The sequence below is a fragment of the Heteronotia binoei genome, chromosome 17 (genome assembly GCF_032191835.1).
Source record: "Heteronotia binoei isolate CCM8104 ecotype False Entrance Well chromosome 17, APGP_CSIRO_Hbin_v1, whole genome shotgun sequence".
Lineage (NCBI taxonomy): Eukaryota > Metazoa > Chordata > Lepidosauria > Squamata > Gekkonidae > Heteronotia > Heteronotia binoei.
This window is the reverse complement of record NC_083239.1, coordinates 5546810-5571226: the sequence shown is the minus strand read 5'-3', so window position 1 is coordinate 5571226 and position 24417 is coordinate 5546810. Positions and strand designations below refer to the sequence as shown.

At 47.2% G+C, this 24417-nt stretch overlaps 1 protein-coding gene across 1 annotated transcript in view; it reads left to right on the top strand.

Moving 5' to 3' along the window:
* The window catches only part of CATSPER4 (cation channel sperm associated 4), an 81260-nt gene extending 57218 nt beyond the window's left edge, over window positions 1-24042 (top strand). Inside the window, exons 5-14 of the mRNA XM_060258107.1 lie at window positions 1594-1691; window positions 3979-4099; window positions 6227-6360; window positions 8671-8863; window positions 11715-11926; window positions 13691-13853; window positions 14047-14127; window positions 17636-17674; window positions 19745-19786; window positions 23112-24042. Coding sequence (XP_060114090.1) covers window positions 1594-1691; window positions 3979-4099; window positions 6227-6360; window positions 8671-8863; window positions 11715-11926; window positions 13691-13853; window positions 14047-14127; window positions 17636-17674; window positions 19745-19786; window positions 23112-23144 — 1116 coding nt within the window. The 3' untranslated portion in view covers window positions 23145-24042. The remainder of the gene's footprint in view (window positions 1-1593; window positions 1692-3978; window positions 4100-6226; window positions 6361-8670; window positions 8864-11714; window positions 11927-13690; window positions 13854-14046; window positions 14128-17635; window positions 17675-19744; window positions 19787-23111) is intronic.
* The last annotated feature ends 375 nt before the right edge of the window (window positions 24043-24417 follow it).

Here is a 24417-nt window from a genome sequence, read left to right as displayed (position 1 = left end):
GAGACTTTGGGGGTGGAGCCAGGAGACATTGGGGGCGGAGCCAGGAGCACGGGTGTGACAAGCAGAATTGCACTCCAAGGGAGTTCTGGCCATCACATTTAAAGGGACAGCACACCTTTTAAAATGCCTTCCTTCCATAGAAAATAATGAAGGATCGGGGCACCTTTTTTGGGGCTCATGGAATTGGACCCCCTGGTCCAATACTTTTGAAACTTGGGGGGCATTTTGGGAAGAGGAACTAGATGCTATACTGAAAATTTGGCAACTCTACCTCAAAAAACAGCCCCCCCCCCCAGAGCCCCCGATACCCGCGGATCAATTCCCCATCATTCCTTATGGGAATTGTTCATGGAGGTGGATAATGGCTGTGGGGGTGGGGCTTCCTCCGCCGGCCAGCTGGATGGGGGAGGGGGGAAGCCTGTAAAACCGGGGGATCCCCCGCTGGGACCTGGGGATTGGGAAGCCGAACCCCAACAGGTATTGGTGCAGCATAGGGCAAGGATCCAAGCATCAGGCAACCCACCTATAAGCTAATGGAACCACTGCCCCAGCCCCTTTTCTTTGGGGAGCCTGGGATGGCAAGTCCTGGGAGCAAGCCTCTGCGTGGTGCCCCCACCACCTGGGAATAGAGCAGGGCAACAGACCCTCAGCTGAGTCCCACCCTGAGACCCCTGAAGGGCTTCCTCAAAATAGGTGAGGGGGACATGCAGGCATGTCCTCCCCCCCACCCCCCCCCCCCCAAAAAAAATAGATCTGGCCTAATGCTCAAACTGCCACCAAAGCCAGACAGAAATTGCCCACCAACAGCAAGCAAGCCAGCCACCACGACAGCCTTGTAAAGGGGAGCGGCAGACCAGTGGGAAGCCCATGCTTCCCTAGTCCCCGAAGGTCCTTCCTCCTCTGGCTGTCTGGCTTGCTGGCTGGAGCTGCAGCTGGGCCCACCCAGTAGGCTTACTGCGACATGAGGTTCCCTGCTGCTGCTATGGCAAGGAAACAAAAAACCCCTTCTTTTTAGTATCACTGCAGCAAGAGGGCCTGGATTTAAAGGGAGCAGCTCACAGGGCAGACAGGGAAGGCCCGTTGCCTTCACACCTCGCTTCTGGGCATCGCAGCGGTCTTTGTTGGAAAGGACAGCTGGATTTGACTTCACTAGAGACTACCAAGATTTTTGGGGTATAAGCTCTTGAGAGGGGTAATTCCCCATCCCAACAAATACAATGATAATTTAAAATAGGAATACAACTCCTCAAATGCTGGCTCTTTTTGCTATCCAGATGCACCTGTGAATGGTCTCTGCTCTCCATTCTCCTCTTTAATTCCTTCAGAACAGCTAAGTCAGTTTGAGCAACCCTTCTCCCAAATGCAGGTGGCTTTTGAGTATCCTGTGGCTGCTTAGGAACGGAGTCTCCACAGTTATATCAGCCAGTTTTACTATACAGAATCAGTCCCCACACGTTTAAGAGGTCTCAGGAAAAAGGACTGTCCTCTGAAAAGATGGCATCTGGCCGTCCTACTTGATTTCACTGATTTCTGCTGAGCTATTAAATGAACTACCATGACTCCACCATTCTTATGTTTGTTCTTTTCATGCAGGATGGCTGGAATATCCTCAATTTTTTCATTGTGGTCTTTCTGTTCTTGGGCCTATTACTCCCCGTGCTCTCTGACAGAACATTTTTCCACATCCTCAGGTAGGAATTGGAAGGTGGGCAGCCTTCAGTCTTTTCATGATTGCTCATTAATAATATAGACAAGCTGGAACGGGTCCAGAGGAGGGCGACAAAGATGGGGAGGGGTCTGGAGACCAAGTCCTATGAGGAAAGGTTGAAGGAGCTGGGCATGTTTAGCCTGGAGAGGAGGAGGCTGACAGGTGATATGATCACCATCTTCAAGTACTTGAAGGGCTGTCATGTAGAGCAGGGGTGACCAACGGTAGCTCTCCAGATGTTTTTTTTGCCTACAACTCCCATCAGCCTCAGCCAGCATGGCCAATGGCTGGGGCTGATGGGAGTTGTAGGCAAAAAACATCTGAAGACCTACCATTGGCCACCCCTGATATAGAGGATGGTGTGGACTTGTTTTCTGTGGCCCTGGAAGGTAGGACCAGAACTACTGGGTTGAAATTAAATCAAAAGAGTTTCCGGCTCAACATTAGGAAGAACTTCCTGACTGTTAGAGCGATTCCTCAGTGGAACAGGCTTCCTCGGGAGGTGGTGGGCTCTCCTTCCTTGGAGGTTTTTCAACAGAGGCTACATGGCCATCTGACAGCAATGAAGAGCCTGTGAATTTAGGGGGAGGTGTTTGTGAGTTTCCTGCATTGTGCAGGGGGTCGGACTAGATGACCCTGGAGGTCCCTTCCAACTCTATGATTCAACTATGGTATAAATTGTATGGGTCTGCCAGGATTGTGATCTACTCAGCCAAATGCCCCCTGTAAGGGATGAATGACCATTCACCAGAATCTTGATTGTTCTCCTAGTTTTGCTTGCAGAACATGAGGATACATCCAGAGGAGTTAGCCGTGTTAGTCTGTTCCTGCAAAGTCCAGTAGCATTTTTAGAACCTGAGAAGCTGTTGAGCACCTAGTAGGTCACAATATATGGGTCTCATGCACTCCAACTATCTTTTTTTTTTATCATTTACAGTCCCTGTTTTCTGTCACCTGCCAAGGTATATATCTCTGTTCCTGTTTTGCAGATCGTTTTACAAAGTCTTGTGCACAAGTGCTAGGATTCCCAACACTGTCTAGGCAAATGCTGGGAGGTTTGGAGGACAGCGTCTAGAAAGGGTGGAGTTGGGAGAGGAAGCAAATCACTTCTGAGCAGCGCTCCATCACTATTGGGAGAGCGTTTCCCCCCTCTTGCTTCTTAATTTCTTGAGTGCAGGAGATTGGGACTGGGGACAGAGAATTCCTCATTGGCAGAGCAGTTGCTTTGTATGAAGGTTCAGTCCCTGGCATATCCAATTAAAAAAGATCAGGTAGCTGGTAATTTAAAGACTTCTGCCTTGATACCCTGGAGGGCTGCTGCCAATCAGAACAGATAGTGCTGATCTTGATGGAACAGTGGTATGACTTGCTGAAAGGCAGCTTCCTATGTTCAAAACATGCAGTTCGACAACTGTCTTTAAACTGTGGACATCATTGTAATTTTCTTTGCAAGCCAATCTGTCTGAAAATTGAGGTATAAATAAATATGATAGTTTGACAGTAGTATTTAGGCTGCAATTCTGGGTGTAAAAACAGAGTTGTCTGTATTTTCATTTTTAAAACATATGAACATATGAAGCTGCCTTTAACTGAATCAGACCCCTGTTCCATCAAAGTCAGTATTGTCTTCTCAGACTGGCAGCGGCTCTCCAGGGTCTCCAGCTGAGGTTTTTCACACCTATTTGCCTGGACCCTTTTGAGTTGGGGATGCCGGGGATCGAACCTGGGACCTTCTGCTTCCCAAGCAGATGCTCTACCACTGAGCCACCATCCCTCGCCTGACTGGCAGCGGCTCTCCAGGGTCTCAAGCTGAGGTTTTTCACACCTATTTGCCTGGACCCTTTTTTGGAGATGCCAGGGATTGAACCTGGGACCTTCTGCTTCCCAAGCAGATGCTCTACCACTGAGCCACCGTCCCTCCCCATTGGAGGGTATGTGATCTCATACCCCGCTCCTGCCATTTCACAGATGAAATTAGGGACTTTCACGAGATGTCCCTATTTTCATATTTGGGATAACTGCCGGAGTCCATCACTGAAGGGTCTTCCCTGCCTTTGGTATCCTAAATCAGTTTAACTTCTTCCTCACTGTGGGCATAATCCAAATTCTCTCATGGCTGAAAATCACCCGGAAGGCAGACCTTCCTTCTGGCTTGACGCCGACCATCTTCTAGCTGATGCTACAGAATTCTCAGTGACAAAAAGTTACACCCTTCGTAGCCGGACAGGACATGGTCAACTAATGCATATCGTTCCTTCTGTTCTTCCCAGAATAATGCGACTGATGCAAGTTTGTACCTTAGTGGCTGGTCTGGCTAGGATGATCCAGGTGATCCTGAAGTCGACTCCTGACATGCTTAACATCATGATCCTGCTTTTCTCTATCATGCTGGTGAGATGTCCTTGTCCCGTTACTCTAAGCTGTGGCTTAGTGGTCAAGCGTCTGTTTTGCAGGCAGTGTCCCAGGTTGTCCCTAGCATCTCTAGTTGAAAAGCTTGTAGGTAATGTCCAAGGGCCTTGCCCTAAGAAGACGTTGCAGAGCGGCTGCTAGTCAGAGTAAATAACAGGTCAAGGTCTGTGCGATTTACCAGTAGGTGGCTTCATGGGTTCACATATGTGCGCCCGACAGAAGTGCATCAAACACACTTGCTGTTGTTTCTCAGCCGCCTTCCCTTCTACATATCTTGTTCTCACACCTCTAGCGTCTTTCTTCCTTGACGAATCAGGCATCGGTATGGAACAAATGCTGATAGCGTCTGAGTTCAGGCTACTCCACTAAGGGTGCGTTCAGACGTACTATTAGTGGCGGCACAGCTCAGTCTCGCTGACGGGTTAAATATGTTCGTCCAGACGTCCACGTCTGGCGATCGATCATCATCCGGGGTCATCCCGGCTTGCCCCGGATCAATGCTGCACTAATTGGGTAGCGCAGAAAGGCCAGCCCTTTTCACAGGACCAGCATACATTTGGGTTTTTTCCTGTTTGGACAGCTCATATGCGATACTGCCCATTGGGATGTTTAGCGCCTGCCATCCGCCCCCCCCCCTTTTTAAAAAAAGCCCCAGGAGACGTGTGCTTGGCCAGATCATCCGGGAATCTGAGGTGACCCTTCTGCTTCTCCGATCCACACAGGATGGGGGGGGGGATATTATCCCACTATTCAAAACGGGGGGGGGGGGAATCTTTTTTTCAATGTGGAGGATTTCCAAATATCATTGTCACTGCCAATTTCTAGGAAAGTAGTTAATTGTTAATTCCTGAAATGTTAATTCCCGAAACTTCCCCCCCCCCTTCCCCCTGAAGCAAAGTTTGATTTCCCACCTCACAACGGTTAGGCCATGTTCAATGAACCCCCCCCCCCCTCGAATCACCATCTGATCACACATGCTTCAAGAAAAGAGCGTGATAGCATCGGACGTCTGATCGTTCAACAGCAGAATGAGGCGCATTCTCGGATGCTCATCTGATTGGCCCCACATCAAATCAATATTCAGCGGTTCAAATTTTGAGTGCTACACACGTGCTTTTAACGTGACGTGTGACTGCACCCCAAATGTAGTTCAGCTGGGGGCCTGTCAAACAATTTATTTCATTTCATTTTCTTCGGTGTCTATCCTGCCCTCCCCACAAGCAGGCTCAGGGCAACTCACACAGTCACATACATATAATGACAGAATAATAAAATTCAGACCGTTAAAATTTAAAACGTAAAAGTTTAAACAATTAAAATTTTCCAGTGATATATATATATATATAACAAGAACCAGAATATCAGTAATCTTGATATGAAGTTGATTTATTAACCAGGGCCTTCTCCGTTATGGCCCCTACATGGTGGAATCAGCTCCCGGAGGAGGTGAGGGCCCTGCGGGACCTTGTTCAGTTCCGCAGGGCCTGTAAGACAACCCTCTTCCGGCTAGCCTACACCTAGCTGAGATGAGAAACTAAACGTAGCTGGCCAGACTTCTGTTATACATATTTTTGTAATGTTAATGGTTTTTAGGTTTTAACAGTTTTAAATGTTTTAATTCTTTATATATTTAAATACCTGTTTAATTTTATGTTTGACTATTTGTTGGGAGCCGCCCTGAGCCACTTGTGGGAAGGGCGGGATACAAATAATAAATAAATAAATAAATAAACCACATTAACTCTGGCTTCATGCAATATATCAGGGGTGGCCAATGGTAGCTCTCCAATGTTTTTTTTTGCCTACAACTCCCATCAGCCCCAGCCATTGGCCATGCTGGCTGGGGCTGATGGGAGTTGTAGGCAAAAAAAAGCATCTGGAGAGCTACCATTGACCACCCCTGCAATATATGAATGCAGACATTCGGGCTTGAGCCTGGCTTGTTCCCTAACAACCCCCCTCCCAGGTGACAGAGTGATGTCACTGAAACTAGGGATTTGACTGAGGCAAACGGAAATTTGAGTGATGGTGAACTGCATCCCAGTTTCGCAAACTAACGATAGGTAAAAATAAACCAGGGTTTCACGCAACATCTCATCTCTTTTGCAGGTCTTCTCTGTGTTTGGTGTGACGCTCTTTGGAAGTCTTGTCCCAGTGCATTTTGGGAATTTGGGGACTGCCTTGTACACACTTTTCATCTGCATAACACAGGATGGATGGATTACCATTTATGATGCCTTTGAGTGAGTAAGCCTCTTCCCATCTCTAGCCAAAATGAACAAGTAGTCCAAACGGGATTGTGTGCCTCTAGCCAGCGACCAGTTGGGACCCTGCCGGCTATTTTGCCTTAAAAGTCCCACTCTTATTTTCATTTTTCCCATGTGTGACTCAAACTATGTACAGTTTTGGTTGCTGTATCTCAAAAAGGGTATTGCAGAGCCGGAAAAACTGCAGCCAGGATATTTAAGAGATTGTGGCTTCAGTTTTGTAAGAATATAAAAATATGGAGTGGGGGGACATGACATATGAAATTACAGTTGGGTAAATGGATACAGAGAACCTTCTCAACCTTCCCCCGTAATACATCAACTTGCACAGAATCCAACGAAGTTGATGGGTTATGGATTCAAGACCGACAGAAGTGACTTTGTCACTCAGCGAATAATTATATTGTGGAATTCACTGTCAAGAGGATGCAGTGACACTACATCCTTGTTGACAAGTTGGTAAAATGTGGTTTGGATCCTGCTACCGTTAGGTGGATCTGTAACTGGTTGACAGATCGCACCCAAAGAGTGCGAATGGTTCCTCATCCTCTTGGAGAGGAATGACAAGTGGAGTGCCTCAAGGATCTGTCCTGGGAGCTGTTTTGTTCAAGGAAAAAGGAAAGTTCCCCTATGCAAGCACCAGTCGTTTCTGACTCTGGGGTAACGTTTTCACGGCAGACTTTTTTACAGGGTGGTTTGCCATTGCCTTCCCCAGTCATCTACACTTCCCCCCTAGCAAGCTGGGTACTCATTTTACTGACCTCGGAAGGATGGAAGGCTGAGTCAACCTTGAGCCGGCTACCTGAAAACCCAGCTTCCATCAGGGATCGAATTCAGGTTGTGAGCAGAGCTTAGGACTGCAGTACTGCAGCTTTAACACTCTGCACCACGGGGCTCTTTGTTGTGTTCAACATCTTTTATACATTATTTGGATGAAGGAATAGAGGGAATGCTTATTAAATGTGCCGATGATACTAAATTGGGAGGGGTTGCAAATACAGAAGAAGACAGAAACAGGATGACCTTGACAGGCTGAAAAACTGGGCTAAAACCAATACAATGAATTTTAACAGGGATAAATGTAAAGTTCTGCATTTAGGTAGGAAAAATCCAATGGATGGTTATAGGATGGGGGGAACTTGTCTTAGCAGTAGTATGTGCAAAAAGGATCTAGGGGTCTTGGTGGACCATACGCTGAACATGAGTCAACAGTGTGATGCAGTGGCTGAAAAGGCAAATGCAATTTTGGGCTGTATCAACAGAAGTATAGTGTCCAGATCACGTGAAGTGATGGTATTGCTTTACTTTGCTCTGGTAAGACCTCACCTGGAGTATTGTGTTCAGTTTTGGGCACCACATTTTAAGGATATAGACAAACTGGAACGGGTCCAGAGGAGGGTGACAAAGATTGGTGAGGGGTCTGGAGACCAAGTCCTATGAGGAAAGGTTGAAGGAGCTGGGCATGTTTAGCCTGGAGAAGAGGCGGCTGAGAGGTGATATGATCACCATCAAGTACTTGAAGGGCTGTCATATAGAAGATGGTGCAGAATTGCTTTCTGTGGCCCTGGAAGGTAGGACCAGAACCAACGGGTTGAAATTAAACCAAAGGAGTTTCCAGCTCAACATTAGTTAGAACTTCCTGGCCGTTAGAGCGATTCCTCAGTGGAACAGGTTTCCTCGGGAGGTGGTGGGCTCTCCTTCCTTCGAGGTTTTTAAGTAGAGGATAGATGGCCATCTGACAGCAACGAAGAGCCTGTGAATTTAGGCGGAGGTATTTGTGAGTTTTCTGCATTGTGCAGGGGGTTGAACTAGATGACCCCGGAGGTCCTTTCCAACTCTTTGATTCTATGACATAGTTGATATTTAAAAAGGGGATAAGACAGATTCATGGCAGGGAAATCTATCAGTGGCTACTAGCCATAGTGACTGAAGTAATCCTCCATGTCTAGAAACAGTCAGTGCAGGGGAGAAATTGGTCTTTATTGCCCTCTTAGTTGGCTCCACAGGGCAACTGGATGTAGCATGCTGGACTATACGGACCGCCGGTCTGATCCAGCAGGCCTGTTTCCGTGTTCTTAGGACTGCTTTATCTTTGTGTCACTTTTTGTTCTCTGATAGTGAATTTTTCTTGTGAAATTTGCACTGGTTGTGTATATTTGCGTGTTATAGTTGCACCGGTTGTGTATAAAAGGCATGTTGTTGGAGAACGGCTATGCTCTGGACAGGAAGCACTATGGAGAAGGGCTGCGGTGTCGCTTGTAAACCCCCCCTCTCTTTCCTCTCCAGCGATGAAGGCATTGCCCTGAAGATTGGAGGGGCTCTCTACTTCTTTATCTTCATCACCTGCGGGGCCTTCATCTGTTCAAATCTGCTTGTGGCTGTGGTGACGACAAACCTGGAGCAGTCAGTGGCTGCTTACAACGAGGAACTGCATTCACAATCGCTGGCCCGTTCGAAGGCAGCATATACTGGGCTGGATGTGAGTCTTAATGCCAAGGGGCTGGGAAAGGAAGCCAAGGTGGGAGATTAAGGGGTGATCCTGCATATTTTCCCATGTAAGGGGGAAAAAAACCCCCCAAATGTAGGGAGAGTGTCGTTTGGGGCAGACAGAATGGTTGAAAAGTAGCACAGCAGGGGAGATATTTGGAGCAGCTTAACGACTTATAGAGAAATTGGTGGGGACATGACTTCTTCATCTTCATCACCTACATCTCTGCAAATATGCTTGTGACAAATTGCTGGCAGGGCAAGTACATATGAACATATGAAGCTGCCTTATACTGAATCAGACCCTTGGTCCATCTAAGTCAGTCTTGTCTTCTCAGACTGGCAGCGGCTCTCCAGGGTCTCAAGTTGAGGTTTTTCACATCTATTTGCCTGGACCCTTTTTTGGAGATGCCGGGGATTGAACCTGGGACCTTCTGCTTCCCAAGCAGATGCTCTACCACTGAGCCACCGTCCCTCCTACATATGAAGCTGCCTTCTACTGAATCAGACCCTTGGTCCATCAAAGTCAGTATTGTCTTCTCAGACTGGCAGCGGCTCTCCAGGGTCTCAAGCTGAGGTTTTTCACACCTATTTGCCTGGACCCTTTTTTGGAGATGCCAGGGATTGTAACCTGGGACCTTCTGCTTCCCAAGCAGATGCTCTACCACTGAGCCACCGTCGCTCCCAAACATATGAACATATGAAGCTGCCTTCTACTGAATCAGACCTTTGGTCCATCAAAGTCAGTATTGTCTTCTCAGACTGGCAGCGGCTCTCCAGGGTCTCAAGCTGAGGTTTTTCACGCCTATTTGCCTGGACCCTTTTTTGGAGATGCCAGGATTGAACCTGGGACTTTCTGCTTCCCAAGCAGATGCTCTACCACTGAGCCACCATCCCTCCCCAAATAGAACCCCTGCTCCCCACAGGCTTTCCTCCTGATCTCCAAGTAGCAGCTTTGCATTTAAAGAAAAGATCAGATGCTTCAGTGGCACAACTCACAGTATCAAAAATCCAGGTTGGTTTTTTTTTTTGGGTTTTTTTTTTAACAAAACACTAACATTTTTAAACAAAAATATTTTAACATTGAAAATACTGTTAAGTACTTTCAGTTTTAAAAAATAATTTTTATTGCTAAAGCTGCTTTAAAATAATAATCTTTAAGCCATTGCAAATGGCTCGTGGCTTGAACTTCTCTGATTAAAAACCTAAAGACAAACAGGGAGAACAAAACAAAACAAAGTTCGTTGCTATCAAGGGGGTCTTTGCCACGTAGCCGACAACTGCATCAAGGAAGAAGGGTATAGCTTATAATTTGATTTGAGTGAATAAGGCCTATCAGTCTAGTTCATTTGTCTTTCGCTGTTTTTCTAAGGAGCTCAGAATGGCCTGCATGGTTCACCTTTCCCCATGTCTTATCCTCTCAACAGCCTTGTGAGGTAGGTTAGGCTGAGAGAACATGCCTAACTCAAGATTACTTACCCAGCAAACTTTACTGATGAGCCTTAACATTTTTCTCTGGTGTATTCATGGGTTATGTCAAAGATGCATTATGCACTCTAGTGGAGTATAAATTAAATTAATTAGGCTGAGAGAACATGCCTAACTCAAGATTACTTACCCAGCAAACTTTACTGATGAGCCTAACATTTTTCTCTGGTGTATTCATGGGTTATGTCAAAGATGCATTATGCAAGCTTGATGCTCCCAGGCTCAGTTTCAGATTGTGATAGCAGTGCACAGAGTGGGGCCTAGACCTCCCCCCCAAGCTGTTTTCTTGACCTGAAATGTCCCTGGAGAGGCACTATTTGCTATGTTGAGGACAGCTCCTAATGGTAGTTGAGACAGTCACATCTACAAGAGCTACAGAGTAGATAAAAAGGTAAAGGTAGTCCCCTGTGCAAGCACCAAGTTGTTACAGACCCATGGGGTGACATCACATTATGACATTTTCTTGGCAGAGTTTTACAGGGTGGCTTGCCATTGCCTTCCCCAGTCATCTACACTTCCCCCCCAGCAAACTGGGTACTCATTTTACCGACCTCGGAAGGATGGAAGGCTGAGTCAACCTCGAGCTGGCTACCTGAATACAGCTTCTGCCGGGATCGAACTCAGGTCATGAGCAGAGCTAGTACAGAGCTAGATAGACCAGTGGGGTAGTGGTGAAGAGTGTCAGACGAGGCTCTGGGAGACTCAGGTTTAAATCCTTTCTCTGCCACAGAAATTTGCTAGATGACTTTGGGCCAGTCACTCTATCCTGCATCCTAATTTTCCTCACAGGGTTGTTGTGATGATGAAAGCATGGCGGATGGGGAAACGATGCTGTAAGCCATTATGGGTCCCCACTGGGGAGAATAGTGGAGTATAAATTAATTAATTTGAATAAGGTCGCTTTCTCCAAGTGCTATGCTGGCATCCTGCAAGCCAAGCTTCCCCTCTAGCAAGCATGGAATTTCTGTTTGCGTGTCTTGGGATACTGAGGCAAATAAAATGGCACTAATTTGAGCAAAAATCAGCACTTTTCTGGCCACGGAGCATGCGGAGGCACTTTGACTGCCACCTTCTCAAAAGAGCATATCAAACTAGGGTTGGAGAAGGCCTCTGCAGAACAGGGGAAAGCGCCGAAAATGGGTGGATAGGAAACAATCTTATATGGATGCTCCAGAAAACAAACCAACCCTGTCACAAACACCAGTTTAGGAAAGCTTTTTGGAAAGAGCCAATATCCATTTTAGGCAAAGAAACAGTTCCCAATGTGGACTGAAAAACAGAGTGCAGGTGGATGAACTGGGGCCAGGGCTCCTGGAGGGCCACAAACGAGCCTAACTCTCTTAATCCTTAAGCAGGATGGCACAGATGATGATATCCTCCCACCTCTGACGCCGATGCACATGAAAGAAGTTATGAATGCCACAGACATGGTCCATTGCCAGGATCTGCTTAGCTACGGTAACTTGGGTAACCTGAATGATTCCACCTGTGACGATCTCTGCGTTGTCCTGGAAGCGATCCACGAGAACCTCAAGGAATACCAGGAGATCCGGAATGAGCTCAGCCGGTAAGTCAAAAGGAGGGTTTGCTGTTTATAACTTAGGCTGTAAAAACAATAAGAAGTAAAAGTAAAGCAAGTCAAGCTGACACCCTTGCTTGATCTTTTTTTGATTCAAAAGATACAAAATCTATCCTGACCCCCACCTACAAAACTAGAGAGAAAAATGGGGATTCTGAATGATAACATGAGTCTGTTTTTTTTAAAAAAAAAATACTTGGGGTATTTTTAAAATTTTGTTTCTTTGTATGTATCTGGCTTTTCTCCTCAATGTGGACTAAAAGCAGCTTCCATTGTTCTCCCGTCCTCCATTTTATCCTCACAACAACCTTGTGAGGTTGGTTAGGCTGAGAGTATGTAACTGGCCCAAGGTTACCCAGTGAGCTTCCATGGCAAAGTGAAGATCTGAATCTGGGTCTTCCAGATCCTAGTTGGGACACTTGAACCACTATGACATGAGGGCTTAATCTCATGGGACATCTTTATCAGAAACCCTTTATTTCTCAGGCCATCGATGGATTAAGGATTAAGAGAGAGGCTCATCATCAGGAGCTGATGAGATGAAGCTTCTAGCCTGGTTTCCCTGCTCCCTACCTCTTCCTGAAGACGTAGAGAGCTTTCAGTAGCTCTGGGAAGTTGTGGAACTGGTTGCCTCAGCTTAAGGACTTCAGGTCTTTGGTGGTCTCTTCAGAAGTTTATGCATGAGGGACTGTGGCTGAGTGGTAGAGCATCTGTTTTGCAGGCAGAAGGCCCCAGATTCAGTTCCTAGTGTCTTCAGCTATCAGGATCAGGTGATATGAAAGACCCATGGCCTGAGTCCACGTAGAGCTACTGCCAGTCCGAGTAGACAATACTGACCTTGATAGATCAAGGTTCTGACTCAGTAGAACATGGTTTTATATGTGTACCCTGGTCTGGGTTTCTCTTCTTGTACTATACGGACCTGTACTAAAATATAAAAGTAAGACTCCAGGGGCACCTTAGAGACTAACAAAATTTATTACAGTAAAGCTTTCATGAGTTAAAGCTCACTTCATCAGACGTCCCTAGCAGAAATATTTATACTAAAAGCTTCAATATGTATGCTATGGATGTCCATTTCATACATCAGATGAAAGAAGCCCGCTTGAAATCCACCAGAGAAAGGGCCTTCTCCGTTATGGCCCCTACATGGTGGAATCAGCTGCCGGAGGAGGTGAGGGCCCTGCGGGACCTTGTTCAGTTCCGCAGGGCCTGTAAGACGACCCTCTTCCGGCTAGCCTACACCTAGCTAAGATGAGAACTCAATGTAGCTTGAGTTTTATATGTAATTGGAATGTTTACTGGTTTTAAGGTTTTAACTGTTTTAAATGTTTAATTGTCTATATATTTAAAATTGTTTATTTTTATGTTTGACCAATTTCTGGAAGCCGCCCTGAGCCACTTGTGGGAAGGGCGGGATATAAATCACAAATAAATAAATAAAAATAAAATAAGCTCTGAACCACAAAAGATTATGCTGAATGAATGAATGAATTTGGTTAGTCTTTTAAGTCGCCTTTGGACTCCTGTTCTATTTTGTTGCTACCCACCTGGAAGTATCAGGAGGTGTAAAGGATAATTTCAGATGGGAGAAGAAATTCTTTCCAAAGCAGATTCTAGAGGGGCAGCCACATTATTAGTCGGTACCGGTAAAACAGAAGAGATCCTTGCAGCCCCTTAAAAAATTAGCTTTTGATAGAAGAAGTTGTTGTCGGCGAAAATCTTCAGCTTCCTTGGCTTTGACCCTCACAGAATAGTCACTGAGGTGAAATCCATCAAGTTCAATATTGAGCAGGAGCAAGAGATAGTGCTACGGAATATCCGAGGGTCCAGCATCTCAGACACCATGCTTGCAAGTGAGGTCACGCACGGAAAGGCTGGCGATGTCCTCAGTACACTGTCAAACCTAGAAAAGGTACAGCTGCTTCGCTTGGAATCCTGGAAAGGGGTAGTGGGATGGGGGTCATTTCCTTGTGGGTGCAAATCAGCATCACTCTCACGGCAGCTGGTCAAAAAAGCAGCCACACATTTTCTTTCACTCGTCTGGAAGCGGCTGCACGTGCTTCCTGGTTAATTCATCCATTGTCACTTTCGTCTTCCTTTCACAGTCAAACATGATTGAAAGAGAATACCAGAAAGGAGCAATAAAAACGGCAGCCTTGAAAGCACGGAGGCAGTCATTGCTAACGGTATGTAGAGCGCTCCCTTGTCCAACTTCGTCCTCACCTGTGTGGCTATCCACACGCGCTGCCTTGCAAATTGTGCATGTGGTCATACAGTCCCTGTTTAAGAACATAAGAGAAGCCATGTTGGATCAGGCCAATGGCCCCTCCAGTCCAACACTCTGTGTCACATAAGAACATAAGAGAAGCTCTGTTGGATCAGGCCAATGGCCCATCCAGTCCAATACTTTGTGTCACATAAGAGAAGCCGTGTTGGATCAGGCCAATGGCCCCTCCAGTCCAACACTCTGTGTCACATAAGAACATAAGAGAAGCTCTGTTGGATCAGGCCAATGGCCCATCCAGTCCAATACTTTGTGTCACATAAGAGAAGCCGTGTTGGATCAGGCCAGTGGCCCATCCAGTCCAACACTCTGTGTCACATAAGAACATAAGAGAAGCCATGTTGGATCAGGCCAGTGGCCCATCCAGTCCAACACTCTGTGTCACATAAGAACATAAGAGAAGCCATGTTGGATCAGGCCAACGGCCCATCCAGTCCAACACTGTGTCACACAGTGGCAAAAAATTTTACATACACACACACACACTGTAGCTAATGGCCACTGATGGACCTGTGCTCCATATTTTTATCTAAACCCCTCTTGAAGGTGGCTATACTTGTGGCCGCCACCACCTCCTGTGGCAGTGAATTCCACATATTAATCACCCTTTGGGTGAAGAAGTACTTCCTTTTATCCGTTTTAACCTGTCTGCTCAGCAATTTCATCGAATGCCCACGAGTTCTTGTATTGTGAGAAAGGGAGAAAAGTACTTCTTTCTCTACTTTCTCCATCCCATGCATTATCTTGTAAACCTCTATCATGTCACCCCGCAGTCGACGTTTCTCCAAGCTAAAGAGTCCCAAGCGTTTCAACCTTTCTTCATAGGGAAAGTGCTCCAGCCCTTTAATCATTGTAGTTGCCCTTTTCTGGACTTTCTCCAATGCTATAATATCCTTTTTGAGGTGCGGCGACCAACGGCAACTGGATCGAGGCGGCGTGGCAGTGCTGATGTTGCTAGATCTGTTGGCTGCGTTTGACACGGTCGACCATCAGTTACTGACCCGCCGACTCGCCGACATAGGGGTTAGGGGGTTGGCCTTACAATGGCTCTCCTCCTTCCTCAAAGGGCGGGGACAAAGGGTGGCAATTGGGGGTGAGTTCTCCCGGAGGCGCACACTAGATTGTGGGGTGCCCCAGGGAGCGGGTCTCTCCCCGATGCTATTTAACGTCTATATGCACCCCCTTGCCCAGATTGTCTGGAGGTTTGGGCTGGGTTGTCATCAGTACGCAGATGACACCCAGCTCTATCTGCTAATGGATGGCCAGCCTGACTGCGTCCCAGGGAACTTGGACTGGGCATTGCAGGCCGCGGCAACCTGGCTTAGGCTGAGTGGGCTGAAGCTGAATCCGACGAAGACAGAGGTCCTTTGCGTGGGTCGCGGTGCTCTGGGGGGGGGGGGGAAATACCACTCCCGGTTTTTGATGGCACGCCGTTGAAAGCGGCGCGCCAGGTCAAGAGCCTGGGAGTTTTACTGGAGCCTTCACTATCGATGGAGGCCCAGGTGGCTGCCACTGCCAAGTCGGCATTTTTTCATCTGAAGCGGGCAAGGCAGCTGGCTCCTTTCCTAGAGCGCCGGGACCTAGCAACAGTGATCCATGCGACGGTCACCTCAGGATTGGACTACTGTAATGCCCTCTACATGGGGCTGCCTTTGTATCGAACCCGGAAGCTGCAGCTAGTGCAGAACGCAGCGGCCAGGCTGCTATTAGGACTCCCGAAATGGGAGCATATACAGCCGAGACTGCGCGAACTGCACTGGCTGCCAGTTGCATACCGGGTTTGCTACAAAGTGCTGGTCATTACCTTTAAAGCCCTATATGGCCGAGGACCTGCCTACCTGAAGGACCGTCTCTCCCCATACGAGCCCCAAAGAGCACTGAGGTCAGCAGGGAAGAGCAAGCTGACTGTCCCTGGGCCAAGGGAGGCAAAATTACAGACCACACAGGCACGGGCTTTCTCCGTGGCAGCCCCCAGCCTGTGGAATCAACTCCCGGAGGAGGTGCGGGCCCTGCGGAGCTTAGACCAGTTCCGCAGGGCCTGCAAGACCATCCTCTTCAGGCAGGCTTTCTCAGAATGCTGATAGAGGATGACTGAATGGAGGATCCAATAAAGTGATTCTTCAATGATTCTTGCCACTATGTAACAGCGCCCGGAACACCTCTGCTGCTGTTAAACTGTAGATTAGATATTATAGATTACATATGCTGGATTAGTGTTGTTTTAAAAATTTTATGCTGTTTTATAATTTTAATGTGTCTATATGTTTAATGTGCTTAATGTGTTTTAATTATTGTATTTATATCATGTTTTATTGAGTGTTGTTAGCCACCCTGAGCCTGCCCAGGCGGGGAGGGCGGGATATAAATAAAATTAATAATAATAATAATAATAATAATAATAATAATAATAATAATAAGAAGAAGAAGAAGAAGAAGAAGAAGAAGAAGAAGAAGAAGAAGAGGAAGAAGAATAAAAATAAGAATAATAACTGCACACGGTACTCCAAATGAGACCGCACCATCGATTTATACAGGGGCATTATGATACTGGCTGATTTGTTTTCCATTCCCTTCCTAATAATTCCCAGCATGGCGTTGGCCCACCTTTAGAACACGTGACCTCACTTTAACATGGCACCACAGGTGAACAGTGTCATCCAGGAATTAGCAACCTCTTCAATTAAAGAGGATACTACACCAAAATTCAGAGGGGGAAATCAACAAAGGGCCTGTTGTAAGAAAAGTTATTTGCATAGCTTGAAGGTATGCAGTGTAGCATGACATGTGAATTCATAATCTGCACACCAAACACTGCTTGTTGCGAGTTTTGGATTAGCCTCACCATAAATACCCTGCACAATTTTTTTTAAGTGCACCAGCACAAATCTGTGCGTGGTTTCCATGGATTTTGGGTAACTGCTCATCTCTGTCATTTCCCTTTCCCATAAAGCATTTCTAAGAAGCCCTGCCACTTCCTCGGGGAGGGACGGTGGCTCAGTGGTAGAGCATCTGCTTGGGAAGCAGAAGGTCCCAGGTTCAATCCCTGGCATCTCCAAAAAACGGGCCAGGCAAATAGGTGTGAAAAACCTCAGCTTGAGACCCTGGAGAGCCGCTGCCAGTCTGAGAAAACAATACTGATTTTGATGGACCAAAGGTCTGATTCAGTATAAGGCAGCTTCATATGTTCATATATATGTTCCTTCACATCCTAGTTGCTCTAGCGTCTCACCTATTCCTCCACTAAATTTAATTTAAAGAATTCATTCTCTTATAAAGGGATCTGCGTTTGGTTCTGTACTGGGTCATGTTTACCAATCAAGACATAGGTTGTAGGCCCTCATGACCGAAAGGGGTAATGATACAACTTCTGAACATGTTCTAATGCTTTTGTTTGTTTGTTCACCTTCTAGCCGGTAGAAATTGCAGATCTGTTGTACCCAGACAATGAGGTAAGATCCCAGCAGGGTAGAGCAGATTGTGTGCCCTAGGCTGGCCCACCTGAGGTCCGTTGTGCGGCCTTGGGATGGAAACCTACAAGTTGCCCAGAAACTATTTAGACCCAGTTCTCAGTAATGGCTGTAAATATTCACAATGGCAGCCCAAATGTATGCATACTTAATATTCTGTATTTAGTTGCTAGATTAACATGGGATTTGTGAGAAACCTTTTTTGAAAATTCAAAAGTGAGAAGTTCCTGGTGGCTCATCCAAATAGAACCATCTCATAACCTGGTCTTCCTTCTGCCTCAAAAGATCCTACAAGCTGAAGCCCTCAGCAAGATTGGCATCTATGTGCTGCTTCCTAATGGCAGGGCTGGCATCAAGTGTCAAGCTACTTTCAGGGCCCCTTCAGAGCCTCCTGCCAGCTACCTGGGTCAGGGCGGTCCGGGGAGAGAGATCCAGCTGCCGGCCCTTGATGGGGTACCACTGATACCGGTCCCTAAGGTCAAGAGCTTAGGCGTGCTTCTTGAGTCCTCCCTTACAATGGAGGCTCAGGTGGCAGCCACTGTTAGATCTGCCTTTTTTCATCTTCGGCAAGCGCGGCAGCTGGCCCCTTACCTGGAGCGCAACGACTTAGCGACGGTAATCCATGCTACGGTCACCTCAAGAATAGATCACTGTAATGCTCTCTACATGGGGCTACCCTTGACGCTAACCCGGAGACTACAACTAGTGCAGAACGCTGCGGCACGGCTGTTAATGGGGCTGCTGCGACGGGAGCACATTCAGCTAGTGCTGAGAGAGCTGCACTGGTTGCCTGTTGTGTTCCGAGTTCGCTTCAAGGTGTTGGTATTAACCTTTAAAGCCCTCTATGGTCAGGGACCTGCCTATCTACGGGACTGCCTTTCCCCATATATCACCCAGAGAGCACTGCGATCAGGGACAAAAAATCTGCTGTCTGCCCCTGGCCCAAAAGAAGCCAAGCTATGTATAACGAGATCCAGGGCTTTTTCGGTGGCAGCACCAGAACTTTGGAACACCCTCCCAGAAGCTATAAGGGCCCTGCGGGATTTGTCTGCGTTCCACAGGGCCTGTAAGACCGAATTGTTTAAACAGGCTTTTGCGGTTTGATTGAAAAAGGGCTGCCACCGGACATCCTACAGAATGCTGGCGATCTGGGTCGAGAAGTCAATACCGCCTATACTGGACTGAAATAGCGCTATAGAATGGTTTTAAAGTTGATATATGTAAATTATGGTTTTATATGTTTTATTGGATTGATTGTTTTTATGATGTTGTAAGCCGCCCTGAGTCCACTTGCGGAGAGGGCGGGATATAAATGGAAAGTAATAAATAAATAATAATAAATAAGCCAGACTATACCCCCATCATCTGCCCCACCCTGGTGACAGCAGAAGAATAGAAGCCCTGTTAATTAACCACTGGCATACACACACATTTCCCACTGGCACACGTACACATTTGCTCTTCCTTCCTTCCTTCAAAGTGGGAGCATAGATACAGGCTGTGGCAGCACACTTGGGAGAGCCTGCAATCCACAGTGGCACTAAACAGCTCCTGTGTACACACATCTTGACTTCTTTCTCTTCATCCCTTGGCTCAGTTGGCGTCTTGCCGTTAGTCCCCCAAAGCCTCGAACTGGCACGCGCTATTGCTCTCCTGCTGGAAGCAGAAATCTGGCCATTACATTATTATTCTGGTTTGACTGAAAAAATCACTTCATGTTCTGCCAGTCTTCCATCAAACGAACATCTCTAATTTTGGTCCCTGTCATTAAGGAGGCCAGGATACAGAAATCTGCCTCATGCTGACAAATAGTTTCCAAGCTTTGTAATCTCCTTAACTGGCTGTACTTTTCGAAAACCACATGGAAAGTAACCTTTTCTTCTACACTTTTGACAACTTTTCCTCTACAGAAGTCTACCAAATGCTGACAAATAGTTTTCAGGTTTTTTAATCTCCTTAACTGGCTGTACTTTAAAAAAAAAAAAACACATGAAAAGTAACCTTTTCTTCATCACTTTTTGACAACTTTTCCTCTGTCTCTCCACCCTGTAGATGGACGTACCTGAAGATGGGAGTCAAAGGCGTGACTACTCGGTATGAGTCCCAGAGCATTTGCTGAAGATTGCATCAGTCTAATTGCTTATTCTTAAAAACCCATCTGAATTCTCACAATCTAGATGGGGAATGGCATCCTGATGATGCTTAAGCTCCAGGCACAGGGACACACCGCTAGAAGGTTAGGGGCCTGACTACATGCTTTGCTGTCTCCAGGTCTGTTTTGGGTCCCCCTTGGGTCCTGTCAAGTACATGTGTGCTGGGAATTTTCTGTTGAAAATTAGATCTCCAGGTGCACTTGAGTCTGAATTAGATCAGGACTACAGCCCACAAGACATATATACTATATAGCCAATCAGTACATGTAAATTTGCCAGCGAGGCAAAAGAGAGGCTCCTTGGGGTTGTGTCAGATTGGGAAAACAGTTCAAGGGGAAGCTTAAGCCCTTTCCCCCCACACACTGTGACCTCAGTCCAAATCACCCCCATGTGCCTGAAAATCTAAGTTTCAGCTAGGAACTTGCAGAGCATGGCTGCATGATAGAACCCAAAGAAGACCCAGATGAGACCCCCAGTCATGGAGACTCCAAGCCGCTTATATCAGGGGTATCCAACTTTTGAGCCTGCAGACGATTATAATTCTGATACAGCATGTGGTGGGCACAGCCACAAATAGGGCTGCCAGCCCCCATGGGGGAGAGGAGGATCCCGATTTCATCAGCTGGTCAGTGAGCCCCACCCCCAACAGCCATTACATGTGGAATTCACTGCCACAGGAGGTGGTGGCGGCTACAAGCATAGCCAGCTTCAAGAGGGGGTTAGATAAAAATATGGAGCAGAGGTCCATCAGTGGGTATTAGCCACAGTGTGTGCGTATATATACACCCGTATTTTTTGGTCCATAAGATGCTCCGGACCATAGGACGCACCTTCCTCCTGGGGGGCGATCCGCTGCCTCCGCCTCCGATCCCGGCGCTTCCCCCGCACCTGCCTGCCCGGCTCCAACTCTGCTTCCAGCAACTGCTGGGATTGCTCCACGCTGCCCCCACCGCAAACCCAGCGCTTCGCGAGCGCCGGCTGCAGAGGGGGCGGCGTGCTTCCTCCGTTCCTGTCTGCCTGGCTCCAGCTCTGATGCTTAAAGCAAGCGCCAGGATCGGAGGGCGGAGGGAGCGATCCTGGTGCTTGCTGTAAGAGTCAGAGCTGGAGCCAGGCAGACAGGCACAGAGGAAGCACGCTGCCCCCTCCGCAGCCAGCGCTCACGAAGCGCTGGGTTTGCAGTGGGGGCAGCGTGGAACGATCCCAGCGCTTGCTGGAAGAAGAGCTGGAGGCAGGCAGGCAGGCGCGGGGGAAGCACTGGGATTGGAGGTGGAGGCAGCGGATCCCCCCCCCCCCCCCCGGAGGAAGGTACGTCCTATCGTCCCTTCGCTCCATAAGATGCACACACTTCCCCCCCACCACTTTTTTTTTGGGGGGGGGAGTGCATCTTATGGTCTGAAAAATATGGTATATATATATATTGTTGGATCAGGCCAATGGCCCATCCAGTCCAACACTCTGTGTCACACAGTGTCACACAGTGGCCAAAAAATTATATATATATATATGGTCACACAGTGGCCACTGTGTGACACAGAGTGTTGGACTGGATGGGCCATTGGCCTGATCCAACATGGCTTCTCTTATGTTCTTATGTGACACAGAGTGTTGGACTGGAGGGGCCATTGGCCTGATCCAACATGGCTTCTCTTATGTTCTTATGTGACACAGAGTGTTGGACTGGATGGGCCATTGGCCTGATCCAACATGGCTTCTCTTATGTTCTTATGTGACACAGAGTGTTGGACTGGATGAGCCGTTGGCCTGATCCAACATGGCTTCTCTTATGTTCTTATGTGACACAGAGTGTTGGACTGGAGGGGCCATTGGCCTGATCCAACATGGCTTCTCTTATGTTCTTATGTGACACAGAATGTTGGACTGGAGGGGCCATTGGCCTGATCCAACATGGCTTCTCTTATGTTCTTATGTGACACAGAGTGTTGGACTGGAGGGGCCATTGGCCTGATCCAACATGGCTTCTCTTATGTTCTTATGTGACACAGAGTGTTGGACTGGAGGGGCCATTGGCCTGATCCAACATGGCTTCTCTTATGTTCTTATGTGACACAGAGTGTTGGACTGGAGGGGCCATTGGCCTGATCCAACATGGCTTCTCTTATGTTCTTATGTGACACAGAGTGTTGGACTGGAGGGGCCATTGGCCTGATCCAACAGGGCTTCTCTTATGTTCTTATGTGACACAGAGTGTTGGACTGGAGGGGCCACTGGCCTGATCCAACATGGCTTATCTTATGTTCTTATGTGACCCAGAGTGTTGGACTGGATGGGCCACTGGCCTGATCCAACATGGCTTCTCTTATGTGACCCAGAGTGTTGGACTGGAGGGGCCATTGGCCTGATCCAACATGGCTTTTCTTATGTTCTTATGTGACACAGAGTGCTGGACTGGATGGGCCATTGGCCTGATCCAACATGGCTTCTCTTATGTTCTTATGACTCGGCATCATGTCTCCAATATGATGACATCATGCAGAAGTGATGTCATCATACCAGGGATGCTGTGTGATGATGCTCTGGTATTTTGGGCAAAACTCTACAGTAACCATAGAGTTTTGCCCAAAACACCAAAGTGCCACCGCATGACATCAGCAGCACCTAAAAACATCACTTCTGCATAATGCCAACATGGCGATGCTGCCCCACTCCTGGAAAGCTCCCCCCCCCACCCTGTTGGCAGGAGCCTATGACCTGGTAACCCTAGCCACAAAATGACTGCCACAGGAGGGGGAGCCAGCCATAAATTGGCAGCTCCAGCTTATCTTTAGTCATACAATTAGGATCCTTGTGCGGTGGTGGCAACTGCTGCCATAGTAATATTCTTTAAAATCTGCACTGCCACTCAAATCTCCAGCAGCCAGCCAGAAGCCTTGCTGGACAAAAGCCCCACTTCGCACTGCACATTTTCTAAAGACACTTGGGTGTCTTTAGAAAGGTGTTGGCAGGTACCATGGTCTCCACATTGGGGACTCACTGAAACAAATGTACTAATAGCAAGCCCCTGAAACATGCTTGTCAGCCAGAGAAGGCCAAATGCTCACACAAGCGATTGCCAACATAACCAGCATTATAACATCAGTCAAAACAGGAACAGAAAATGCACCTCTGCCATATAGGGAGCGGATCAGCAATTATCAGCTTATCTCTTGCCTTTATTGGTATCAGTTTTTCGGTGCTGCTGATTTGATGGGTTGGACTGGGAAAATTATGCCAGATTGGTATTTCTGAACAAAACAATTCTTTCTTAGATTGAACGCCATCCTGGGAAATCGGGAGAGTGAGAAGAGAAAGAGCCCTACCGGAGGGATATTGAATACATATCATAAGAGAACAGCATTTGAGCACAGAATGCCTGAAGCAGGAGGTGTTCCAGGAGAGACAGGTTCTGCTGGAACCCTGTGAGGATGGCATCGTGGGCAGAACAGTGTTCTAGATGGAAAGATGCTCCCAGAAACCATGCATTGGCATCTTCAAAAGTATTGACTGGGGGAGAAAATTGTTCTCATCTAGGCAAGGAAGAGATTTTACTGCCCGGTGGAAAGATGACCCTGCTATCGAAGCATCTTCCCTGAAATGAACTCCCATCGATAGAGATGACAGGAACAGCAGTTCCAGCTGAACCTGGGAGAGGCTATATTTTGGCTCCGAGTGCTGGACTTTTCCGTGAAGGGAGGAGCAGAATTTACCCTCAAGACGACCCAATACATCAGTTGGTTGGCAGCTATCGTTGAGCCTGGAAAGATCATGTAGGACCCGATTGTGGCCAAACCGGATGGAATCCGGGAAAGTATCTTACCTTTTCTCAATGGTCATTGCGAGTTCTTGGTCTGCCATGTGCTTGCACTATATCAGAAGGATGCTCAGAGGGATTGTTTCACTGCCTTCTCTTCCGAGAGCCACAAGATGCTTCACCACTGCGCCAGCATTTCCCATCCCACTTGAAATTGTTCCACATGCAGAGAAAAGATCGATTTCCTTCTCTCTTGCCAGATTTCGGCCCCGACTAGTTTGGCGATGGTAGAAAGTTAGTGGGTCTTTAAAAAATGAATAGCGCCTGGAGAACTTTGTGACTGAATGGGAAACATGGTGCTTTGAAGGGAAGGACAAAAAGTTGGATCGATGGTCGTCAACTTTCAGAATTGTACTGGCTTGAGATTACAAATATAATAATGACATGTTGGACTGTGTGCAGGAAGCTTTGTGCATTCAGAAGACCTCTCCTTTTGGTCTTCTGCAGACTCATGATTCTGAAGTCTGGTTCTAGCTCACCGTTGGTCACTGACGTACAAATGAGAATAAGAAGGTCAAACTTCTAGCAAAGAACCCCCACTTTGTCTAAGCACCCTTGTTAGGGCTGCTGTACACGCTTCTTGTTTCCTACACGGAAGTCATTTTCGTGGAGGAAATTGCACATGCTCTGCATATAGGGGTCACATGTGGGAATCACACCATGGTTTGTACACGTCACGCTATGGTTATACGTGGGCGACAAGAATTCTAATAATAACAATAATAACTTTTATTTATACCCCGCCCTCCCCGCCTAGGCAGGCT